The sequence below is a fragment of the Pempheris klunzingeri genome, chromosome 6, assembly GCF_042242105.1.
Source record: "Pempheris klunzingeri isolate RE-2024b chromosome 6, fPemKlu1.hap1, whole genome shotgun sequence".
NCBI lineage: Eukaryota > Metazoa > Chordata > Actinopteri > Acropomatiformes > Pempheridae > Pempheris > Pempheris klunzingeri.
The window spans coordinates 6387499-6410568 of record NC_092017.1 but is presented as its reverse complement, the minus strand read 5'-3'; the positions used below and the strand labels follow the sequence as shown (position 1 = coordinate 6410568).

At 45.2% G+C, this 23070-nt stretch overlaps 2 protein-coding genes across 7 annotated transcripts in view; one reads left to right on the top strand and one right to left on the bottom strand.

Moving 5' to 3' along the window:
• The first annotated feature begins 11239 nt into the window (after positions 1 to 11239).
• zbtb11 (zinc finger and BTB domain containing 11) lies at positions 11240 to 17368 on the top strand. The gene is made up of 10 exons (XM_070832615.1): positions 11240 to 11742; positions 12308 to 12546; positions 12662 to 12893; positions 12972 to 13972; positions 14085 to 14405; positions 14501 to 14918; positions 15339 to 15456; positions 15553 to 15711; positions 15802 to 15977; positions 16562 to 17368. The coding sequence occupies exons 1-10, from the start codon at positions 11433 to 11435 to the stop codon at positions 17101 to 17103; spliced, it is 3516 nt and encodes a 1171-aa protein (XP_070688716.1). The 5' UTR covers positions 11240 to 11432; the 3' UTR covers positions 17104 to 17368.
• A 444-nt stretch (positions 17369 to 17812) lies between these two features.
• The window catches only part of tp63 (tumor protein p63), a 31072-nt gene continuing 25814 nt past the window's right edge, over positions 17813 to 23070 (bottom strand). For 4 of the 6 annotated variants that reach the window (XM_070831722.1, XM_070831723.1, XM_070831726.1 and 1 more), the window contains 4 exons: positions 21015 to 21160; positions 20509 to 20656; positions 19305 to 19398; positions 17813 to 19206 (listed from right to left, as the gene is read on the bottom strand). In XM_070831722.1, the coding sequence (XP_070687823.1) occupies positions 18910 to 19206; positions 19305 to 19398; positions 20509 to 20656; positions 21015 to 21160 (685 nt within the window). In that variant the 3' untranslated portion in view covers positions 17813 to 18909. Of the gene's footprint in view, positions 19207 to 19304; positions 19399 to 20508; positions 20678 to 21014; positions 21161 to 23070 lie in introns of all 6 variants that reach the window. The other 2 variants (XM_070831724.1, XM_070831725.1) reach the window with 1 other exon arrangement.

Sequence of the window (23070 nt, the reverse complement as noted above, 5' to 3'; positions counted from 1 at the left end):
GCTGATTATCCTTGCATACATTGGAATTCAAGTAAACGGCTCTGTTCTTAAGCAGCAAAGAAATGAGGGGCTGTGTTTGGATGTGAGCAGGGAGAGCCCCAGTGAGTGAGCCCCCGTGGAGCATGACCCTGACCCTCCCCGGGGCTGCACAGATAGCCTGTTTATTTTAGGGAGCCTCTGGCAGCTCTCACTGCTCTCACTTGAGGACAAAAACAGCTGCCTCGTTTCATGTCAGACAACAAGGGGCGCAGTGCAGGGTAGCCCCCACACCGCTCCGTTTGACCAACTCTTTACTGCAGAACTGTACCTCTTTTCTAAGAACACAGAAGTTATAACGGTATGTACACAACAAACTGGTGGAAGCATTTTAAAGGGTTGATTCAATCGAAATATTTGCCCCTTCGATTTCTGCCGCCACTCCAATGCAATTGAGGTGGATGGAATTTTGCATGTAAGTGCTTAGTAGATTAAAAAAAACAACATTTGAAAAAGCAACATCTCTTTCAATTAATGTCCTTGTTAGTCCTGATAATCCACAGCCCCCATTCTCAGGAATTTTAGGGACTATTTCTTCAGAGAGTAAATCATTTGAAAATGTTTGACCAGAGCTATCACACATGTCTGCATGACTAGATACCACTATGGGTAACAAAGAACATATGTATGTATTTTTTGGTTAACCAACTCCTTAAAGCCAAGATTTTGTCTTATGTGAAGATAATGGCACAGTAAATGTCCCCTCATTTTGCTAATTATCTTGAGTCAGATGCTTTTAAGTCATAATTAGGGGACCCTCCAGCGTGCTTACTTCTTGCTTTTTCTTCATGTTTAACTGTAACACTGTAAATGTAACAACCAGTAACAGAAGACTCAGTGAACTCACTCAGTAGTGCCACACTTAGCTAACGTTAGCCACCCCAAGCTTCTGGTCATACCAGACCAGGTCAGGCTGTAGCAGCAAAACCCCCGAGTGTTTCCAATTAAGTGAGAGTGCTTTTTATTGCTCAGGAATTTAGCTTTTCAGATGTACAATGACGGTCGTGTTATTTCTTCTGTCAAATGTTATAAAGAGTCACTTTAATTGTTGCTAACATGGGCTTTCGTATTGACCCACATCACTGCATCAGAACGTTGACAGCCTACCTCAGTGTGACCTGGCGCACAGGAGGCAGCATGTGCAGAACAGTTTGTACAATATGCATCTCTATTTGCTCCTGTGACATCAGCAAAGACAGAGGTTTTTGTCCGTGAGAGGATTCAAGACTAAAAAGAAACATGTGGAAACCTGTGGCTGGTTGGGCACGGCACAGGTTTATAGTTTGGGGAGTGTCTACTGCAGGGGTGTTTGCTTTTCATATGAAGTGACAAATGAAGGTGTGTTTTTGAGAGCCTCACTTTCATGATGATGCTTCACAGAGGAGTCTCAAGCAGCACTTAAGGATTTCATTCACATCTAGTCACACTCTGTACCCCATTCAGAGGACATTCTTTGGCTGATGTGCTGTGAATAACAACAGACTGATTATTCCACCAAAGTGAATTCCTTTGTGAATGTATAAACAATAATTTAGTGGGAATAAACATGACCAAAAAACTGATGGGAATCCTCTACTTCCCAAGTGTTACACTTCCCAGTCGCTGGCTCTTGGGAAAGATTCTTTGCATTGAGGGCTCAGGAGGGAGCTCTGCACTTGTGTTTACACAGTCAACTGGTGTTCGTCCTGTGATCACAAAATGATGGTGTCAAATAATAGAAGCTGGTTGAGATTTAAAGTTAAGAACAACAGCTTACTCGCTTTTTTCCCTCTGGGTCTACAGAGCAAAAAGTTTGGGATTTGATTTTGGAGGGCAGCCAAAGTGTTGTGGGAACAAGAGGTGTAAGGTGAGCTCAGTGACCTACTGGTTCCCAGCCTTCCCTTTGGTTTTCTCACTTTCTTTGCTCGCAGCGCACCTCCAGACAAAAGCATCATTATTGCTCTTGGATTCTTCACTGGTGAGTTCTTGGTAGTGAAACAGCACCGAATAAATTAGACGGTTTATGGCCTGTGATGGAGGCAGATAAATGGATCCGTGACAAGTAAGCCAGCATCGGGTGTTTCCAGTCATTCAGACTCTTAGCGGGAAATGTTACACCACACTATTTCCAATGGCGGTTTTGTCTCTCATTAGCCGTGATGAGCTTGTGGCTGCATTTCCTGGCAGCCTGAAAATAAAGCAAATGGTGACACAGACAGAGCAAAGCCTGTTTTTAAAGCATGTCAGACCTTATTCTGCAATTTCACTGGATCTCCCTGCAGGTGAAAGGTTAAGGCTGTGAGTGTAAAAGATGTACTGAGGCTTGTCAGCGTGTTAATCGGTCTGTTGGCCAGAGGCCCAGGCAGAGAGAAGAGCAGGACTCTAACCATATTGAGTTACACAAAACAGGCTCTTCTCACACCATCGAGCACGTGCTCATGTCTTAGTTGTGTTGAGCCCAGCAGTGACTGAGAGTTTAGATACACTCCTGGAGTTTCTCAGGATATAGAAAATACATCACAAGGTAGAGAGCAGCGCTCACAGGACACATATTGACAATTGATATGACAATTTTTCTCCTTAGTTTTTAACCTTATACACTTATACTGTATGAAAATGTCAATTAATGGAGTCAAATCTGTAAATGACAAAGAGAACCTTAGAGGAGCACTCCACCAATGTAGCATATTGAATCATTTACTTGTCACGGTTAATACTGCTGGGCCTGTAAAGACGGTCGCATCATGTCTGAGAAATAACCTTTATGATGTCATCTGGGTTATCTTAGTTTAAGGTCTGGAGACTACAAATGTTTACAGAATCCCTTTTACAGTAAGTGTCAAAACTGGGGTCAGTGAGTTCAGAAGACATCCACCAGGCACGAAAGGTCCACAGGTGCTATTGAGTTGTATGAAGAGAAGCGTAAACTTTTCTTGGCGCTCGATACATGTTGGTGACTGAAAGTGGAATTATGTGTCTCTGAAGATACACTTGAACATCTCTGTAAGGAGGCAGGTCCAAAACAGAAAAGAAATGTTAACATATTAGAAGACTGATCTTATTACTGTGCTGTACTGTACTGTGCCAGGAAGCGATTAGCTTAGCTTAGCATGAAAACTGGAAGCAGAGTGTTAACCACTCTTCCAAAAGCCCACTTTTATTGTTGGTAGCCTTTAATGTGTTATTGTATTATGTCAACTATGTATTCTGAGGGATAATATTGAGCATATTTCCCACAGTGCAGTTCAACTAAACCACCATTCTCTCACCTCAACAATATTCAAGACTTGTTGTGCTCCCCCAGCACCCACAGAGCACGGGACATTCTGAGGATTGTCGAGAAAACAAGCTCACCGGCTGTATTGCAGCCAATTTCCTGTAAATACCTGTAAAATGTCAGTCGCTCTTAGCCAGCCAGACAACAAAGCACTGAAGGATAAGCAAAAGTGGTGACATAAGCAGAGCTGTGATTGTGAGCTCTTACATCACCGTGCTCCATTCATGGCCTCTGTGCTGCAAAGCTCGGTTTCCTTGACAAATGGCGCTGATTGCCAGTGTCCTTCATGTTGGACCTTTCCCCCTCTGTGTTCAACAGCACTGAACTTAAACCACAGTTGAAGGATTTGAGGAAGAAATGGCGCTTTATGATACAAACATTTCTCTCATTTTCATTAGTTTATAGATTAAATAAATGTTCACCTACAGGTGGGCCTACATCCTCACTGCCTGTCGCTGGCATTCTTACAGCTGGCACACAGATTATCCTCAGGCAGTGTGTAATGGAAAAGTACTCCAGTGCCAGAAGAGCCACAGCAAGCTTTCTATTACTGTCTGGCCTTGGACAAAGCAAGAGCAAGACAATGAACGATAAGACTGTCTCGCTTGCTCCCTTCCCCAGCTGTGTTTGTCCCTAGACAGTCAGACACCTTTATCTTACCCAGGAGTCTGGGTCAGGCACAAGATCTATCTGATTGCCTTTAAGCTGCGGTTCAGAGCTATTAGTGTAACACGAAAGATAGTACATTACTAATGTAGACCACAAAGACCTCAAATCAACATTACAAACCTACTGTGGACCTCAGAGCCATAATGCTCTTAAAATGGTTTCCTCAACCAGTGGAGACTTTGAGAGATCACCGGGTGCATGGAGTAATGAATCGCATGGCACTCTGGTTAATGGTGTTTAGTGGTTTGATGGTAGTTATAGAAGCGAGCACACAGGATATCTCTTGTACTCTTGTGAAATTTCAGTTCAGAAAACTCTTTAAATTCATGAAGCCAGTGACATTAGATGGCATAGAAAATAGTAAATAGTAGGGGGCCTAATATTGATCCTTGTTTAACACCTTTATCAACATTTAGAAATAGAAATATATAATTTTGTACAGCTGTAATCAGAATCCGTCATGTCAATCTGAAGCGAAATGAAATGTTGTGATCAACAGTGCCAAAAGTCTTGGGCAAATCAAGTAAGCTAACAGTGAAACACACATATCATAGTAGTATCATAGAGTCTACATTAATAAATAGAGGCTTTTTATTCCAGGACAGTAAAGATTATTCAAAATGTGTGGAAGATCATAATCATTTAAGGTCAAAACTCTGGCTTTAGGGTGAATAGAGGATAATTTAAGGCCTTTATTCTTGTGAAATTTTGTGTGTACAGTCAATACTGGCCTGCTTCAACTGAGAGTGGAAAAAGATTCAACAGCAAATATACAACCAAACGCCAAATGGCCAACCATGTGGGTAATAGGGGCACTGATCAGTACTATTTCTGCATTCTACAATGCCAGAGGCAATGTTTACTCTCTCATTTGAAGGTTATAGAGAATGAGGAACCCATTAGTGTGAACCGTTTTGGCTGGTGTGTCTGTTTGTCATGTGAGGTTGCTATTCATGACAGATGTTTTAAAGAATGTATTAAAATGTATCTTTGTTCCAGCATATTTACAGTGAAGGGTTGCATCTACGATCAGTCATGGAACAAGTGATTACATTAGAGATGACAGTTATTTGACTTGTGCCAAGAGGCCAGCAGGCTTTTAAGTCAGGCAAGTGTGGTAAGAGAGCATACTAACCGCTGTAATTTCCTCTCTATCATTCACTATGATGATGATGAGGTCAGCGATGAGGGCATCAAAGTGGATAATGAATTGAGAAAGAGGGCAGCCCTTAAAAACATGTAAAGATTACATGGCAGCTGTGAAAACAAATAAATAAATAAAAAAAATTCCCAGGGCTAGATGGAAAACCAAGAACAATTCAAGATATTTATAACACTGACAGGCAGCTAATTCCTGCTGTATCCCAGATGTGCATCAAAAAAACCTGACCAGCTGACTTCCTTATAAGCTGATTGGCTGTTGACCTTATACTCTAAAACCAGCCATTTGTCACTTGAGAAGCTCAGTCGTAGACGACACAGTCAATCAATTTAAGTTGAACTGAGATGGTCCAGTTTATACCGTTGCAACTTTTCACTGGAACGTTCTAAAATGGTTTTGTCACACTGTGAATCTTTGACCTGAGCTGGCCTTAAAGCTCACTAGCTCGCTGATTCCCTATTTCCAGTCTTTATGCTTTGAGCTAAGTTAGCTGGCTGCTGGCTGTATTATATATATATTTACCGTACAACAATGAGAGCGGTATAAATAAAGGTGCATCTTATCTTATCTTATCTATCTTCTCTCCAAACTCTAGGCAAGGAAGTAAATAAGCGTATTTCCCAAAATATCGCAACACTCCATGCTACCAGTCTTTTCATCTAACTAAGTGAGTCTAAGTGAATAAGTCTATTTCCAAAAATGCCAATTTATTGTTCTGAGCTGTTAGCTTTTATTACCGCTGAACTCGCGTGCCTTGGATTTCCCTCCTCATTGTGTGAAATCCTCGACTTAAAAGAGCACCTTTCAATACTGCGAGTGTGTCGTTTTTTTTTTACCTGTCTGAAACACACACCAGTCTTCCATGAATGCCTTTGTCTTCATACCAGAAGTGTAAAACCAAACAATACCGCTAAAGCCGGAGTCAGAGGAGGAGCTCTGACTGATACCAGCATGAAGTCCATTACAGCAAATAAAAGCATGAAAAACCGTAAAGTAAATCGTAAGGAGACGAGGAGTAATTATTGAGTAATAGAGTTTCCATGTTTGGTTTTATTCATTTGGATAATTTGGCATATTTGAATCAATGAAACATCAATGAAACAAGGGGGCTAACAGTGAGGAATACCTCCTTTAAAAACTTGTTTGGGATAGTGTTTCAGACGCAGGAGTAAGGAATTTGACAACCATAAGGATGTTAATAGTTTGAAACTGTGTGATGGAAGCGAGATTACTGCTGAGGAGGGGTAGATGTCGTGGATCAAGTAAACTTTGAGATTGGATGCTCTGTATCTGCCCGATAAAATGGGCAGAAAATTTCAAGGTGTGTACTGGACGGTCCTTTGAGAAAAGAACTGACACTTTGGTGTTGTTTTTGGTGATTGTGTCTGAGAAATATATGGATCTTGCCTCTTTCACCGCTTCTCGAACGCAAAGAAAGCGACTGTCGAAAGAGGTTAGTAGTTCATTAGGATTTTGTGGACATGTTGCAATAGTGAAAAAGCTATTTCTTAATTTGGCTGCAGAGTCAGCAGTAAAAACGCAGGACTCAATGATGAGGTTTTAAACGAGAAGAAGAGGAGCTTGGAAATAAGAACAGCTCTGTGGTCTGATACAAAGAATCTAAAAACTCAACAGTCTCGGGGCAGAAAGCAGAAGTACAAAGTCAAGCATACGACCTTTTGAATGTGAAGCATCTTAAACTAATTGTAGTAGACTGAATGACTCAACTAGATCTAGGAATTCTGCTCAACCATATGGTAGAGCACATTTTGACTCACTATATCTTATTGAAAACATGTTTTACTTACGACATCTCAACCGTTTGGTAGAGGCCAATATTTCAAAAAGTGTGGGGTCTGTTCTTAAAAAAACATAGATTTTTGTAATTAGTGCCCCAAGGAAATAAAATATATAAAGAATACATTTTTTCATTGCTTTTTTCTTGGTGAGGACGTTAACCCTGGAGAACCCACGGGGTCAAATTTGGCCGCTGTTAATTGCTGCTACCCAAAATGAACAAACATAAAAAAAATTGTCAAATTTAACTTAAAAAACCCAGAGTGCCACTTCTGACCCCTGCATAGAGACACTTAGTGGATGAATATTGAACTGACATGAGCCAGAGTGGTAGTGACAAGATGACTGACCACATGCTGTTTTGTTGAGCTGGAAACCTTCCCAAACAAAATCGTCTTCTCAGCAAACCAGTGGTTGGTAAAATTGTGTATAATAATTTCATTTGTATAATATATTTTACTAAGTTACCTCAGTAGTACAGGGCCAGAGACTAATACTTATAATAACTATAATAAGATAATAACTTATTACTTATTTTATATATAAATATATATAATAAGTAAATTGCCGTCGATGTGCTGTGTGCAAGGACCTCAAAACTGAAATGCACTGTGAAAAATGTGCAGTTCCTCTCTGCATCAACAAAAAAAGAAATTGTTTCAAAGACTACCACAATGTCTAGTGTGAGTTCCTCTCTCTAGCAGAACAGATTTTTTGATAAGCAAAGACCCATGGTGTTAGTTTTTTGGCCTTGTGTTCTTGTTTCCATTGGCCAAAGTGTGTTTGTACATTTGAAATCCAGTTCTAACATGCAACAAATAAAGCAAAAAAAACATTGTTAAATGTAGCTGTGTGGTTAACTGATTATTTTCCTAAGTTTAAAATAGTTTGCATTGACAGTGTTTGTTATTGTGATTCTTTGAAATGATACGCCTAAAGCCCAATGGGTCAAATTTGGCCCTAATCCTAAATTAGGGAATAAAGGGTTAAAATTGAAAAAGTGGATATGTTGGTGTTCAGTGAACTTATAGCAGTCATTTAATGCATAGTTCATAATTTTCCAAAGAAGAAAAGGGTTCTTGGGTTCTCCAGGGTTAAAGGGTTAAGGACAACATGCATTAATATAATAATAGCAGTGTGTCATGTACAGAGCAGCTGTCAAGCTGCATTGTGACAGCAGATTAAACAGAAACTAAACAGAGGTGGCTTTGTTGGAAAGAAGCTTGAATTTGAAGGCATCGCGGATTAGATCCAACATTCATGTAGCCCGTGAAGTGCTATTAAACCTCCATGGATGGCAGGATGGAGCAAACAAAAGTCCTCTGCCACAGAGGCACACTGACAGGATGCAAATAAACTCTTTCCCAGCGTTCATATAAACAGTCAGCGACGTGTGTCGAAGTGCCTGCCAGTGGCAACTGAGAATAAACATATTAAATCTGTGCCTGGGGGGAGCCAAATACGTCAAATCAGCTCTGTGCGGGAAGTCACACAAGACGGCAATAACAGACCTCATAGTCTAGCACTAATAAGAGTGTATAATCTAATAGTCCAACACTCGTTTTGTTGTTTGTCTCTGTGCTGTGAAGAGGCTTCCACTCTGTTTGGTGGCAGCCACCAGTCAAGGACTTGTGGCCGAGGTTTACTTTAAGCAACAAAGGCAGAATCTGAGAATGTTTTCTTCCATTACAAGGTAGCAGTAAATAAATATTTCATCCCCCAAAAGTCACCTTGTTGGGGCAACAAATGCATGACTTTGTTTTGAGCTGTAGGTGTAATTTGCCCTTGGTCCAGTCGGTGTAACCCTGAGTGCTGGAATGCAGCGGTGAGACACATTACTGACCAGTGTTTGATGTCAGGTTTGGTATGTGACACATGGATGAGCAACAAATGATGTGCCGCCCCCTACCCGCCCCACCCCACCCCCTCCACTTTCCTCCCCTCTCTCGGGGTCAGAGTAATTCAGAAAAAACAGAGCAGTGGTATTTAAACTGTGACATACAGTAAGTTGTATGAGGACTGCAGTGCCACACTAAGGCCAGTTGTAAGGATGGTAGATTGATGGGATTGAAACAAGTTTTTCTTGGTTCATCTGTGACAGCTGTGTGTGACTAAAAGATGGCAGGACGGGGTGATACATGCTCCCTCCCTTCATTTTAATGTGGGGGATAGAAAAGCAACTTGAAACTGACCATGTTTTGGAGCTGCATGGTCGCCCTGTCACTGGTCCCAGCTCGGCCGATTTTAAGTGGACAGACAGAAGAGGTCACCACGGGCTCTGAGATCTATGCGATGAACACGTGAACACATGAGCTCTGACCGCTATGCTTACGGCGTGGCTCCAGGCATGGTGGTGTTGGCCGGGAGTCCACGCTGCATTTCAGCAACTGTTGGATGGATTACCCTGAAATTTGGAACAGACATTCGGGCCATTCAAGGGGGAATTTTAATAACTTTGGGGATTCCCTGACTTTTCTAGTAGCATCACCTGCAGTTCAAGATTCATCTGGTGAAATATCTCAGCATCAATGGGAAGGAACTGTATAAAATGTTGTGCAGACATTCACGGTTCCCAAACGATGCCCTGTGTTGATTTCAGCGATCTTTTCCTCTCTCCTCTTCCCACGTGGCTCTTAGTCCAGTTATAGATTAAATGATTTATCGCTTATTTCAAAATATATTTTATAGATTAATCAATAATGAAAACAATTATTTGTTGCGATCCATGTACCATGTGATCTTACAGAATTAGCTGTTGGAGCCTTGTCAAGGCTTCACAACATTCACAAAAACCTCAGTAATGAGTTGATGTAAAAATAGAGAGGACAGGCTCTTATGCTGGTCTCCTCCCCACTGAGATGTTGGTTAGGATGAATCAGCTTTAAGCGAAGCTGGTTTCATGCCTCAGTACTGGGAAATCCCCACCACCAACCAGGCTATCGCTGTCTTCGAGTCTCTGCACTCTGACCTCGCTGTGGAGGATGAAAACAAAAAGAGAGTTTCCGCTCAGACATTACCAAAGAAAAGCCATCGTTGCATCAGACTTTGTATGTATGGAAACTGTAAACTATTTTTCAAAAACTGATCTCTTTTACCTCATTATGTCGGAAGGATTTGTATCTAAAACAAGGGGTGCTAAGTGACACTCAGGATGCTCGTCCCATAACGTGGAATGTGTTGTGTACATTAGACACAGATATGTAACTTATCTCCACCACTGAGAGGGTTTTCTCATTGACGCTTCTGATGAGCCGATTAGTAAGACTAGGCCTGGTCTCCTCTGTGCCAAGGATTAAAGAAGAAAAGCAGATTTTAAGTGGAAACATGTGGTCTTTAACATTGCCTACAGGCCTATAACGAACCCATTTTCATACTGACAAATATGACCAAAAAAAAATACTTCTCACGCAGGAAGTGAATCAAAACCTCACCTCACTTTACTCACAAGTTGAAAAAGAAAGCAAGTAATACTGGTGTAACGCCAATCAAGTGAAGCCAACTTTATTTAATAACGCAAGAAATTTAAAACAGCAAAAGTTAGGTCTTTAGACAGGATTTGAACCGCCAACAGGGAGGGAAAACCTTACAGTGAGAGGCAAAGTGTTCCACAGCTGGGGGCAACATGGGAAAATGTCCGATCATCCTTGGATTTGAACTTGGAAAGTGAAAAGGAGAGTCGGAGGGAAGGATTTGAGGGTCCAGGTGGTGGAGTAATGACTGAGGGGATCAGAGATGTCTGCATGGCTCCGAGCTGACTTTGCATGCAATCACACCGAATATTTTTGTTATTTTATCCAACCTTTGGGTATTTGTTTTGTAATCCAAGGCCTCTGTAGAGAGGTCATGGGTGAAGCTTTGTCATAAAGTTTGCCCTTCTTTCTTTGTTCATTATCACCAGGGTGCTTAAGTCACCGAACAAGTCATATGAACTGAGAGGAGTCTGGTTTAATAGAACCGTCTCTAAACATGCCCTGTTTATGAGAGTGTGCAGTTTGTAAGAGTGTAAGCACACACTGTTAAAGCACAAGAAAGGACACTAACAGTGATTAAAGTTATCACATAAAACTAAGAAAAGTGGTATTAAATGAGGAATTAAAAAAAATATTATTCAAATACACGAACAAAGAAATAAACAAATTAAATAACTAGATAAACTGAACAGGTGACCATGAAGGCTGTCTTTCTCTGCTCTCACATCCCAGCAGACTCTGTATGTTTGCACATTGCGCCCTCTTGTGGCGGATAATATTCACAACCTGCTTCCGCAATCGTGACGCAAATTCCGGTTGTGCAGCAGCCATTTTGTCTGTTCGGGCAAGTCTACCCTGACGGTTGCGAACTGCAGTTCCACCTTAGGAAACAATTTGAAATGTTGTTGGGACATTTCTATTTCACCTTATCTGCTACCAAGGCGACGTAGAAAATTTATACCAAAATTTTGCGAGCCAAAGAGGGCCGTCCTCTTCGAGATAAATCCCACATTCAGCGCGGAGAACGCGGGTGAGCTGAGACATGTCGTGTGAAGAAAGCTACTTGGCCATCATACGCTATCTGACGGATGAACGGGAGCCATATGCGCCGGGGACGCCCGGCAACACCAAGAGAAAAATACGTAAAGCGGCCACCTGCTATGTTGTGAGAAACGGAACTTTGTTTTATCAGCGTCGCCTGAAGGGCCAGAATAATTTCACAGAGCTGGAGGTGGTGCTGCAGGACGGCCGGAGGAAGGAACTTATCAACGAGGCGCACATTACCGAAGGAGGGGAGCACCTCAACCAGCAACTCACCTGGGAGTCCATCTCTCAGAAGTACTGGTGGAGAGGTGAGACACAGTCACGGCAGATTAGTGCAAATATTCACTGTGAGGGGATGAAATGAGGCGGAGAACCGGTGTAAACACGCCTGTAAGCAGCATCAATACGCCACCTATGATGCAGAGTTACTGGCTCTCTGTCTCCATCTAATGGTTGCTTTAAGTAATGTTCCTCTTTGGACCTTTTATTCTCTTATCGTTATTTGGAATTATTAATTAAAACGTTATTACTTTTAATCACGTGTAAAAACCAGGAGACGGACTGTAAGTTGCTGATTAACATTCAGTTTACTAACTTTCAGATTACACATGAATGCACCACTCAGGCTCGTTTCAGTGCCTGAAATGTCAGTATTTACATTATGCTCTTAGTCGATTGTGATGTAAACTCCATGTTTTGATCTTTTGGGCATGGAGTGTCAATCAGACATTATAAGTCATATCAGTATGTCACCTCTTTGGGCTTAAATCATGTGCGGATTAATCTGATAATGCAGCAGCTCTAATTTTAAGTGGACTGGTTTGAAATGATGTGGTCGCTGTGGGTGACGTGTCCTTGTTCTGGTGTCCTCAGGTATCCTGAAGCACGTCAAGGACCACATCAGAGAATGTGCTCAGTGTCAGAGCAGGCGCAGTGCTGACGATGGCTCCGGGCCACGGCTGTTCAGCCGGCCGGGGAGGCGGAAGGCGCCTGCCAACACGAATGATGAGGAGGATGAGGAAGAGGAGGAAGAAGAGGGAGATGATAGCTTGTTCGTCACCGACTCGTCCTGTCCGCAGCGATCCAAGATGGCCAAGCATGAACTGGTCTTTGTATGTCTCTTGCAGTTTTTTACACTTATACACTTATTGAGGTGTGATGCTGTTAAAATTGAGCCTTTTGTTAATGGACTTAATGTTTGTTGGTGTTTGGTCGTGCACCTTCTAGGTGGATAGCAAAGGAGAGGTGAACCAGTTCCTGCCCAAACACAGCCAGACGATGTTGGACAAACTCAACCAGCAGCGCCTCAGCAATCAGTTCTGTGACATCACCCTGCTGATCGAAGGAGAGGAGCACCGGGCGCACAAAGCTGTCCTGGCGGCGTGCAGCGAGTACTTCAACGAGCTCTTCTTTGAGAAGGGGGCCGCCTCCACACATGAAGCTGTGGTCGACCTCTCTGGTGAGACTCGTTCCCTGTTGGTTTCTGTTGGTGTTTGGCGTGGCTGCTCAGCCTTAACCTCCACTCTTCTCTCCCCAGGTTTCACCAAAGCCAGCTTCCTCCCGCTGCTGGACTTTGCGTACACCTCCATGCTTACCTTTAATTTCTGCGTAATGGCCGATATCGCCAACCTAGCCCGGCATTTGCTGATGACGGAGGTGTTGCAGATTTGTGAGTCGGTGCATAAGCAGGTGGAGGAGCAGAGGCTGACGGTGTATCAGAAGGGAGACGTGCACACTGTGGTGTCGAGCCAGCCGGCCGCCCAGGAGGGCTTAAAGGATGAGTCTGGTGCCTACATGGTCACCATAGAGAGCGACGGCAGGGCGATGGTCACCCACAGTGCTGTTGCTGTAACAGGCGAGCCCTTAGCCTTTGTTGCACCTCCTGAAGGGGCCTACATCCAGCAGCCAGTGACGGTTGTCACTGAAGCTGTAGGGGGAGACAAAGTGCATCATGGGGATCCTGGACAAAATGAAACTGTGACTCTGATAGCTCACAGTGGACAGGCCAACCCAGGAGAGACTGTCACTCTTATCTCTGGCAGTGCGGGGGGAGTGGAGGGGGAGACGATGACTGTGGTCACCCACAGTGGACAGGCTGGAGCCAGCGAGTCTCTCGCCGTGGTCTCGGCATGCTTGGCGATGGAGCAGCCACAGGCTGCTGAAGGGGGGCCCTTTGTTATAAATGTCGACCCGGACAAAGTGGGACCCTCGGAGGTCGTCAGCCTGGCTTCTGAGGCAGTGGCGTCGCCTCAGGAGAAGGCAGAATCAGCACCCACACCCCAGAAGCGGAAACGGGGCCGTCCAGCTAAGGTGAAGAAGGAGGTGGAGGTAGAGGAGTTTGTGCCCCTGGAGGAGGAAGATCCCTCTGCTGATGAAAACCACGGAGACAAGCAGGAGGTGGCGTCAGATGACCCCAACAAAAGACGGCTGAGGCAGCGCTCCATTGCTGAGGGTGGATATGCGCGTTTACACATGGGGCTGGAGGATGATGAGGAGGGGAAGAAAGGCTCGACTCCGCCACGTGTCGCCACCCCTAAGGTACATCTCTACGTTTTATAGAAGCATTGTTCTATATATAAATCTATTTTTTCTGTCACGTTTTGTTGAAGTGAAAAATTGGCACGTAAATGACACATGAATGTGCTTTCAGGCGACTCCGAGGCCCGGGAAGAGGGGCAGGCCTCCAAAGCAGCCAGTGGAGACGCAAAGCGAAGAGCAGCCTGCGTCTGAATCGGGGGCAGATCCAGAGGCCAGCACAGCGGAGAGCGTGACGACTGGAGAGCTGAGCACGGACGATGCTGGGACGAAGGCGGAAGAGCCGAAGACTGCAGTCCAGCAGGACGAAACCCCAGCAGAGAGCGCCGTCGACGGCGAGCACACGTGCTCTGAGTGCGGCATGTCCTTCCAGAGACGCTACTCCCTCATTATGCACACGTTAAAACACGAGAAAGCTCGCGGGTACAAGTGCAGCGTAAGTTTTGGCGTTGGTCAGTGAGTCCTGTTTAACCGTTGTCCAACGTTATGCTGAGAACATGTCGTGACCGTAGCGTTTCTGTGTCCCTGCAGTTGTGCAGTAAGGAGTTCCAGTACGCCGCCTCCCTCCGCACCCACCTGGCCCGACACAAGCAGCAGAGCAGCCAGCGAGCACCCATTGTCACCAGACCCTCAGCGGAGCAGAGTTCTGAGGGGAAGACGGACAGCGATCTGGACGAGAAGACCTCATCGCCGCACACCAAAAGAGAATTTGTGTGCGACATCTGCGGGAAGACCTTACCGAAGCTCTACTCCCTGAGGATCCACATGCTGAATCACACGGGCGTGCGGCCTCACTCCTGCAAGGTCTGCGGCAAGACGTTCGCCCACAAACACAGCCTGAAGATGCACAGGGCGCTGCACGACGTCACCAAGCAGTTCCAGTGCGAATACTGTAAGAAGTCTTTTGTGAGCAAGCGGAGCATGGAGGAGCACACCAGCCTGCACACAGGTCAGCGCAGACGTCCACCATCAGCACAAACCTGTGCTTTTATTTGGCACCAGTCACACACAGCTTTGCTCTCGTTTGTTCAGGCTGCCTGTCCAGCACAGTGGTGGTGAACAGACGTGTTGGTTAAATGTTTTTCTGATGAAAACCGTCTTTCATTGGGATATTGAGCCCCATACAAGAACACTCAATGTATGGAAAATATGCTGATTACTAAACAATCATTGTTAATTGTCTCAGTAAGTTGCCATGACGACAATGTGTAACATTAGTGATAATAGAATAGTAGTTAAACACATGTAAACTTCAGATGCAGGCGTGATGATTCACAGGTCCAACAGGTGGTTTTAAGAATAAATCTGTTGTTGCTGGGTCGAGGCAGAAGTGATGTTCATGTCTGTCTTCACTGTGATCCTTTAACAGGCGAGTCAAAGTACCTGTGCAACACGTGCGGAGCGACGTTCCATCGAGCCTCGGCTTTGAGCAAACACCTGAAGAAGCACCAGCCCAAACCCGACGTCCGTCCGTTCGCTTGTGCTCAGTGAGTATCTGTCCGTCTCCGTAGTAACACATGAGCCAAGGCGTTCACTGAGGTTCCCCGAGGCCACGTTTAAATGTCTCTTCTTGTCACCTGCAGCTGTGATAAGAGGTTCTATGACGCGAAAGATCTCCAGCAGCACATGAACAAGCACATGGGCCTGAAGCCGTTCCAGTGCCAGGTGTGCGGGAAATGCTACAGCTGGAAGAAGGACTGGTACTCCCACGTCAAGTCCCACAGCGTGGCGGAGCCCTTCAAGTAAGTCTGGCAGAGGTGAAGCGTCGCCACGGCCGTCAGTGTGCGGCTGCTGGAGTCTGTTTATTGATCCTGTTTGATTTGTGTCCTCAGGTGCAACGTGTGTGGGAAGGAGTTCTTTGAGAAGGCCCTGTTCAGGAGGCACGTGAAGAAAGCCACGCACGGGAAGAAGGGCCGAGTGAAGCAGAACCTGGAGAGGGAGTGTGAGCAGTGTGGGAGGAAGTTCACTCAGCTCAGAGAGTACAGACGCCACGTCAACAACCACCAGGGTAAGACTCCCAGCACAGTCTGATGGTGGTTCCACCAAACGCAAAGCAAATATTCGCCTCGTGTTACTCGCTTGTTTATTCACATTACCCATGTGGGTAAACACAGTGATGGGCTGGAGCTAATGCTTGTGCTAACTGGAGCTAATGCTTGGGCTAACTGGAGCTAATGCTTGTGCTAACTTGCTTCATAGACACACATTATCAGAATCTAACAGGTTGTCTAACTATCCTGCTGACTTTTCTCCAGCCCTCCTCTTCTGGCCGTCTCTCTGCGGCCTGGTGAGTGGTGTCATTGAGCTCCGGGTGCTGGTGGAGCTGCTGGGTTGCTCCATGTTTGATTCACTGTCAGAGCGTCAGGGCAGATTCCCCTCGAGGATACGTTCACTGAAGCTGTCTCTGCAGAATTTTTCACTCAAGTTGCATATTTTCAACTGCACAACACACTTATTTGTACCGCCCACTGCGATTTTGTATCTTCTCGTGTATGTAATTCACTTGGTGGAAACCAACCATGAGTCCTGCTGCCTCACTGTGTCTCTGGAAGCTCATTTACATAGTCAGTTCTTTTCCTCCCTCTCCTTTAGGAGTGAAGCCATTTGAATGTCTGACGTGTGGCGTGGCCTGGGCCGACGCCCGTTCTCTCAAGCGTCACGTCCGCACGCACACAGGAGAGCGGCCATACGTGTGCCCCATGTGCCAGGAGGCGCACATCGACGCACGCACTCTACGCAAACACATGGCCAAGTACCACGGGGACAACCTGCCGGGGAAGATCATGCTGGAGAAGGACACGCTCCAGTTCCACAACCAGGGCACCCAGGTGGAGCACGCCGTCAGCATCCTGGCGTCCGAGCTGCCTCCCGAGCTCCGGCCGGCCCAACAGCCGCCCTCGGAGGAGATCGAGACGGTGCTGATCACAGAGGAGACGGTGGAGGCGGTAGAGGCCGTGCAGGCCGTTGAGGCCGCGGCCGACGGCTCGGTGGCGACGCTCTCTGATCAGGGCATCATGCAGGTGGTGAACTACGTCCTGGCCCAGCAGGCCCTCACAGGCACCAAGCTGGAGGAGGCACCCGAGGTGATTCAGACCATGGAGGTGGAGGTGGCTCACGTGGCCGAGGTGGAGTAACTTTGTGCCAGATCTCCATACACACCGATGAGTGTTTCTCCCAGTCTGTATAAAATGTAACAGAATGTAAAAAGAAGACTATTTTTTTTGAGAATGTAAATACATAAGTGAACCGTGAGCGGAGATATTCACTGTCCAAACTGTGTGCACACACACATTCACATTTCTATGTCGTATGTACAGAGCTAGATATCCAGTACGAGTCATCACTGAGTTACAGATCTATGAAATTTGGCACTCAGGAGAAATAAAGGTAGAAATGAAGACACAACACTTTGTTTGGTTTCTCATCTTGTCTCCACCTTTTTTTTTTATTTTTGTTGCTGACAGAGAAAAGCTGGGAGACTTTACTCACCACAGCTTGAAGGATGAGCAAGTAAAGGATGTCTTTATTTGGTCATTTCAGTCACAGTCACGTGTTGTTCTGTCTGTGGGAACATGTTCCACTCAAAGGGACTTTAGACAATTGATTACATTTAGATGGATGGAAGGTAAAACTGAACTGTTGATAGTTAGTTCCTGGATTCAGCCCTCGATCTAAATTTAAATCTCATTGTTTCATACACACGTCAGTGATATATGTCTGTAATGGAGTCCAGAAGGTTTGACGGAGACAAAACAGAACTGACAGGTTTGTTACTGTAAGAAGGAATTCATATTTCAGAGAAGACACACTGAAAATAATTTGACACAAAGAAGTAATAACATGCAATATGGCAAGTATGGATATTTATTTCAGATTTATATCAAAATACCCTCGGTATATTGCAACATATTTACAATACATTGTACAAAAATATGAAAATGCAGATGGTGTCTGCTCACTGACAATGCTGGTGACTGAAACTTGGATGAGGGCTGCAGGCTGGTGGAGGTCCACACGAACTGTGTGCTCTCCTTTGAAGCAATACTAACATTGTTCTGACTGGTGAAGCTCCCAGCTAATATTCACATCATTATATTTTGTTCCATGATGAAAACCATGCATTTTCTTTAGGGAGACTTAAAAAAAAAACAGAACTATACAAATTTATATACATTTATATCATGTTCTGGCCAGTTATCAAATGAAATAAACCTCTACCAAAACATAGCTCATGAATATGAACGCCATCAGTCATAGTATCTTACTGTAAAACACTGGGTCAAGAGCATTAGGCCTATATATGGCTACATCAAATGAATGACCGTCCGTCACTTAGACACACACATACTTCACAACCTGGCACAAAAGGTGATGTATTGGTCTCACAACAGACAAAAAAAAAAAGCAAATATAGAAGATACAGCAGAAAAATCGCCCATCAATTGACATAATACTTCTGACAGGAAATGTTTGAAATGTATACAATCAATGCTGACTTCTGACAAAATGAAAACCAGTGTACTCGACTAACTCGAACAACCATAGTGGTGAAAACTTAAAAGTCTATTACAAATTAAAATACACTCTGGCAATGGCCCGTAGCAGAAACAGAAGCCCTAATAAGCCCTCTAATGCAAGTTTTGTTTCCAGTCATGCTTTAACATAGGAATGAATCATGAACATCCTCAGCATTTCTGAAGTGCTCTCAAGAAATTAGAACATAATAAAACGCACCTTTGCTCAACACCGTTTTTCTCCTCAGCCACATCGAGAACCAGGACAAGAATGAAAATAAGTGCATTTCTATTAGAATCTGTTGTTCTCAGCAGTGTTTGCACTAATACGAGCTTCTCAAACGAAATGTTCCAACAGCAGGCGTGAAATGAGAAATGGAAACATCGAGGAGGAGGTGGGGGGGCGGGGGGGGGGGGGGGGGCGTCTTACTCTCCCTCCTCCTTGATGCGCTGCTGTTTGTTGCGGCGAGAATCCAGGTCGAAGGAGAAGTCAGACCACTCGTCACGTGGGGGGAAGGAGATGGTCTGGCGCAGAGTGAAGCGTACGGCGTCGATGACGCGTTCGCCTCGGGCCTCGGAGGCGCCCACACTGACGGTGGAGGCCCCGCTGGTGGTGCGCACTATGTGGGGAGGTGGGGAAAAATCCATGGCCTGTCGGTGCTCCATGATACCCTTCCAGATGATGTGCTGGAACTCTGCAGGGATCTTCAGCCTGGACAGGTCCTAATGGTCATTACACAGGGGAGCGTTAGTATGCGCAGGGGGAGCCACTCTTCTCTCTAACCCATCAAATGACTGGTGTTGGATAGGCAAGGGCTCACCTCCATGTTATAGTTCTCAATCTGGTAGATGTTGGTTAGGCCCTGTGCTGTGAAGTAGTCCAAGCAGCCTGCGCAGCCCAGCCGTATAAGGAAGCTGTGGGGGGGAGAGGAGAGGAGGTTCAAACGGCTGGTCACCGTCTAAATGTGCACACTGATGATGTCACAGACCACAGTGGCTCAGGGTGTCTGCACTGATGGACACACTCTGCTCAGCACTCTGCAGGAGCTGCTTTAACACGGGTTCTTCTCTAAGTCTCAGACTAAAGTCACACTGGAGGACAAACTGCTGTCTGGAAATGTTTTCAAAACTAAACCTCGGGGGGGTCAGGGTGGGCTGGTGATGAAGCAGCAACCTCAGTCTGAGTTAGTGAGTGATTCAAAGTGTTTTACAGAGACTAAGAGTATTTGGGCCAAGCACTGTACATTTAAATAATACATGTAAACTTCTCTTATTTAATGCGCTCTGGCAAGTTAATGTGCATTTAGAGACACGGGCAGGTAGAAAAATACGTTTAATGATCACAATATTTTTTTGTTTTCACGTCTTCATCAGGTCATCTGACTAAATTATTATTTTTAGTTTGTTTTTTTCTTGATATTGCTTCATTTTTAATGTTATCAACATTTTATTCTCTCCTTTCTTTATTAGTATCTTATTCCTTTTCGTATTTATTTCCAGTTATTGATTACAGATCATTACTTTATCTAAAGCCACTGCTGGAGGGGCCTTTAGTCGCCATCCTGAAGATAAATCTAAATAGAAAATGTGCTGCTTTGTGCCTGATGATGATGCGACTGGTTGTAACATTGCGCAGTAACAGTGAGTGAGGACACACTGTGGGACCAGAGAACAGTGTGGAGACTCCATGTCTCCCGTTTGTTTTGGGAGGTGTGCACCAGGGTTTTTCTGCAGCATTGCCAGCCTCATCTCACAGGCGGAGGTTAAAGGAGACTGTCTTTGTGCTCGGGGCTCCTCCGCTCTGGAACAACCTCTCAGCAAGCTAGCTCTGCATCTTTGACAGTTTGGAGCTGCATGTTTCTTCCTTCTTTCGCTGCATTCTTTCTGCACTACGTTTAGATTACATCTGAACCGTGTTCGTAGTTTATGTTTCTGGTTTTGTGTCTTGTGAATGACTTGGCTAAGCTGTTTTGGAGAAGTGCTCCATCAGGTGTAAATGTGTCCCGCTGTGGATCGAGGAGGTACCTGGAGATGCTGCTGTCCATTGGGTATGGAGGAGGGGGGGTACAGTGGGAGGAAGGCACCATGGGTAGCTGAGGCTGCAGTGCGTGTGTGGGGCTCAGTGAACTCATGTCAGCGTTCATGGGGATGTGAGTGCCCATCATGGGAGACACTGCAGAGAAAAAAGGAGCTACTGTGAGCTTTATCTTACTGCTCTGGGATTTAGAGATTACGTAATGTCAAGTGAAACACGAGGTGGGGGGAGCGGGGGGGCATGCAGAGGTTACTCTCGCCATGACACATAATGCATCATAACAGGTCCTGCGGGACAGTCTCACAGGGATCCCATTCTTTTTGGAGGAGGAAGCTTTCTGTCTTGCGGGAGAGGGGGGCGGTGGGGGCTGAGAGGTGTTCAGGACCCCTCCTGCCTGCCCGGACACGCTGTCTTTATAAGTATACAATAAGCCCAGGAGGGACTGGGGGGGTACGGCCTGAGATAGACAGGAAGAGAAACAAAGGGGCGCACTTACTATCAGTCAGGCCTCCAGACATGCTGGACGGGGTGAGCGTGTTACGCTGCTGGGGGTTCATGAGCTGGCTCACAGAGGGCAGCTTGTTGACTTTGCAGTGAGTTGGGGAGCTGGAGCCGTAGGAGGGCTGAGATGGCATTGAAGTCCTGGGGCGGGAGAGAGGAGGTTACAGGCCGTTACAATCAGCAGTGCTGGCATTTAATGACAGAGGCCTGGTCAGTGCTGTCCTTTCAAGGAAACAATGAGAACCAACTGATAAGAGCATGTTACTGGGACCGCATTTACTTTTTGGACCCATAAAGACTGTTTCCTTCTCACTCTGACCACTGATGTCAATAATGAAGCAGCAGAGCAGTAAAAGAAAAGCACAGAGGTCAAGCAAAAAAAAAAGCCATTTATTACGTTCTGACAGATAAAAGTGCAGCAGCCACAGAAACAAGAAAAGAATCGAAACAGACGTTCAAATGTGCTCCGTCCATCACATCAGTGCACATCTGCAGCTCCAGACAAACACGCAAACTGTCCTGCAGTGACTTCAGAAAACATGACCAGCATTAGCAAAAAGTTCTCTCAATAAGAAAAACCCCACGAGATTTTGTGAGTCCAGCTCTTATGATGAAGGCGAAACACATTCACTAGAATTAAAGTCAGTGATTCACGTGAGACAGAAGAAGAGACACTTCAGCTTCAGCCTCCAGGCTGAGTGGATGAAAGCCTCCCTAACAGACTACAACATGTCCCTCTCACGGACTAAAATAACATGCAAATCAGTCTGCACATTGTAGCCAATGAATTCCACTGTCGGATAAACCAAGCGTCCAGCATGAAGGCTGCAGAGTGATAATCCATCATGTTGTAGCAGCAACAGATATGAAAAACACAAAGTTTCAGTGCCGAGTCCTCAGTGCAGAAAAGGGCCAGGAAAATCAAAGATGATAAAAAGGAGACAGAGAGGAGGTCCGAGTAACTCAGGAGGAGGAGGAGGAATGTGGGGCAGAGTTTCAGGAGGAGCTGCAGCGCCGCCTCTGCTCTCCCGCAGGTCCCACGAGCCGGCTACCAAGACGGGTTTTTATCAGACTGCAGGGAGGAACCAGAAAGAAGAGAGAGAGCAGAAATAAGGGCTCACTGACAGACGAGGAGAGACGAGCGACCCCAGAGAGGCCCAGAGAGTCAGAAACTGTGATGAGGAGAGAAACACACACACACATACGTGCACAGAGTTTGTTTGACAGGGGGCTGAAAACTTCAAGTAACGGCAATGTTCTGCACTAATGACAAGGTCCAGGAGATGGCAGTGTACACACACAGATGACAGCAGATGGTGTTACTGAGCATTTACACAGTGGAGGAAAAGAAAAAGGCCTGAAACAGTCGCTGTTGACAGAACCCTTTATTTGAAAGGCCATGAGGGGAAACTCACACACACAGAAGAGAGTCACTGTAAACAGAAAACTGAGAAAACGCATGCATGAAATCCAAGTAAAATTGGGCAAATATACCCAATGCTCAATAGATACACTCCCTTCTATCATCTAGAAAAGTATGACTTTACAATCTAAAGTGTTCAACAAATCCACTAAATCCTGAAAATCATCTTGATTCTGTTAATGATGATGTTAATAGTATTAACCAGTATCTTATGGCCTGACAGCAACAGGTCACCAGCAACAAACAGAAATAAGGTAAAAAGCAGAAAATGCAAGCATGAGCTCACTGTGAGGCTGTCTGCCAGTCTCCTAATGGGAAACTAGAACATAAGCAATAATTATCATCACAGGGCGACACCCATCTCCTCTTTTCCATAGCTTATGGTGAAATGGGGGTGGACGAGGAAAAGTGTGTAAACATGTGCGACTGAGACACTTTTAATTATGCTCAGGCAAGTAGATGAGGCTGAGGCACAGATTTTGTTGGAGTGCTGTTGTGCAAACCTGGCAGAGCACCCAAAGGCGTTACCACGAATCTTTGGAAGCTTCTCCTTAACAAAGCATAGCCAGGTACATTTGTCACGATTCATCGGCTTTGGCTCAAATCCCGTGAGAGAGCAGGAGGGAAG

Bases quoted from the DNA above. Each gene is read 5' to 3' on its own strand.
- zbtb11 (XM_070832615.1), top strand. From the start codon at position 11,433: ATGTCGTGTGAAGAAAGCTACTTGGCCATCATACGCTATCTGACGGAT. The intron at 12,547-12,661 runs GTATGTCTCTTG...TGCACCTTCTAG, and splicing joins CCAAGCATGAACTGGTCTTT to GTGGATAGCAAAGGAGAGGT. The intron at 15,457-15,552 runs GTGAGTATCTGT...TGTCACCTGCAG, and splicing joins CGTCCGTTCGCTTGTGCTCA to CTGTGATAAGAGGTTCTATG.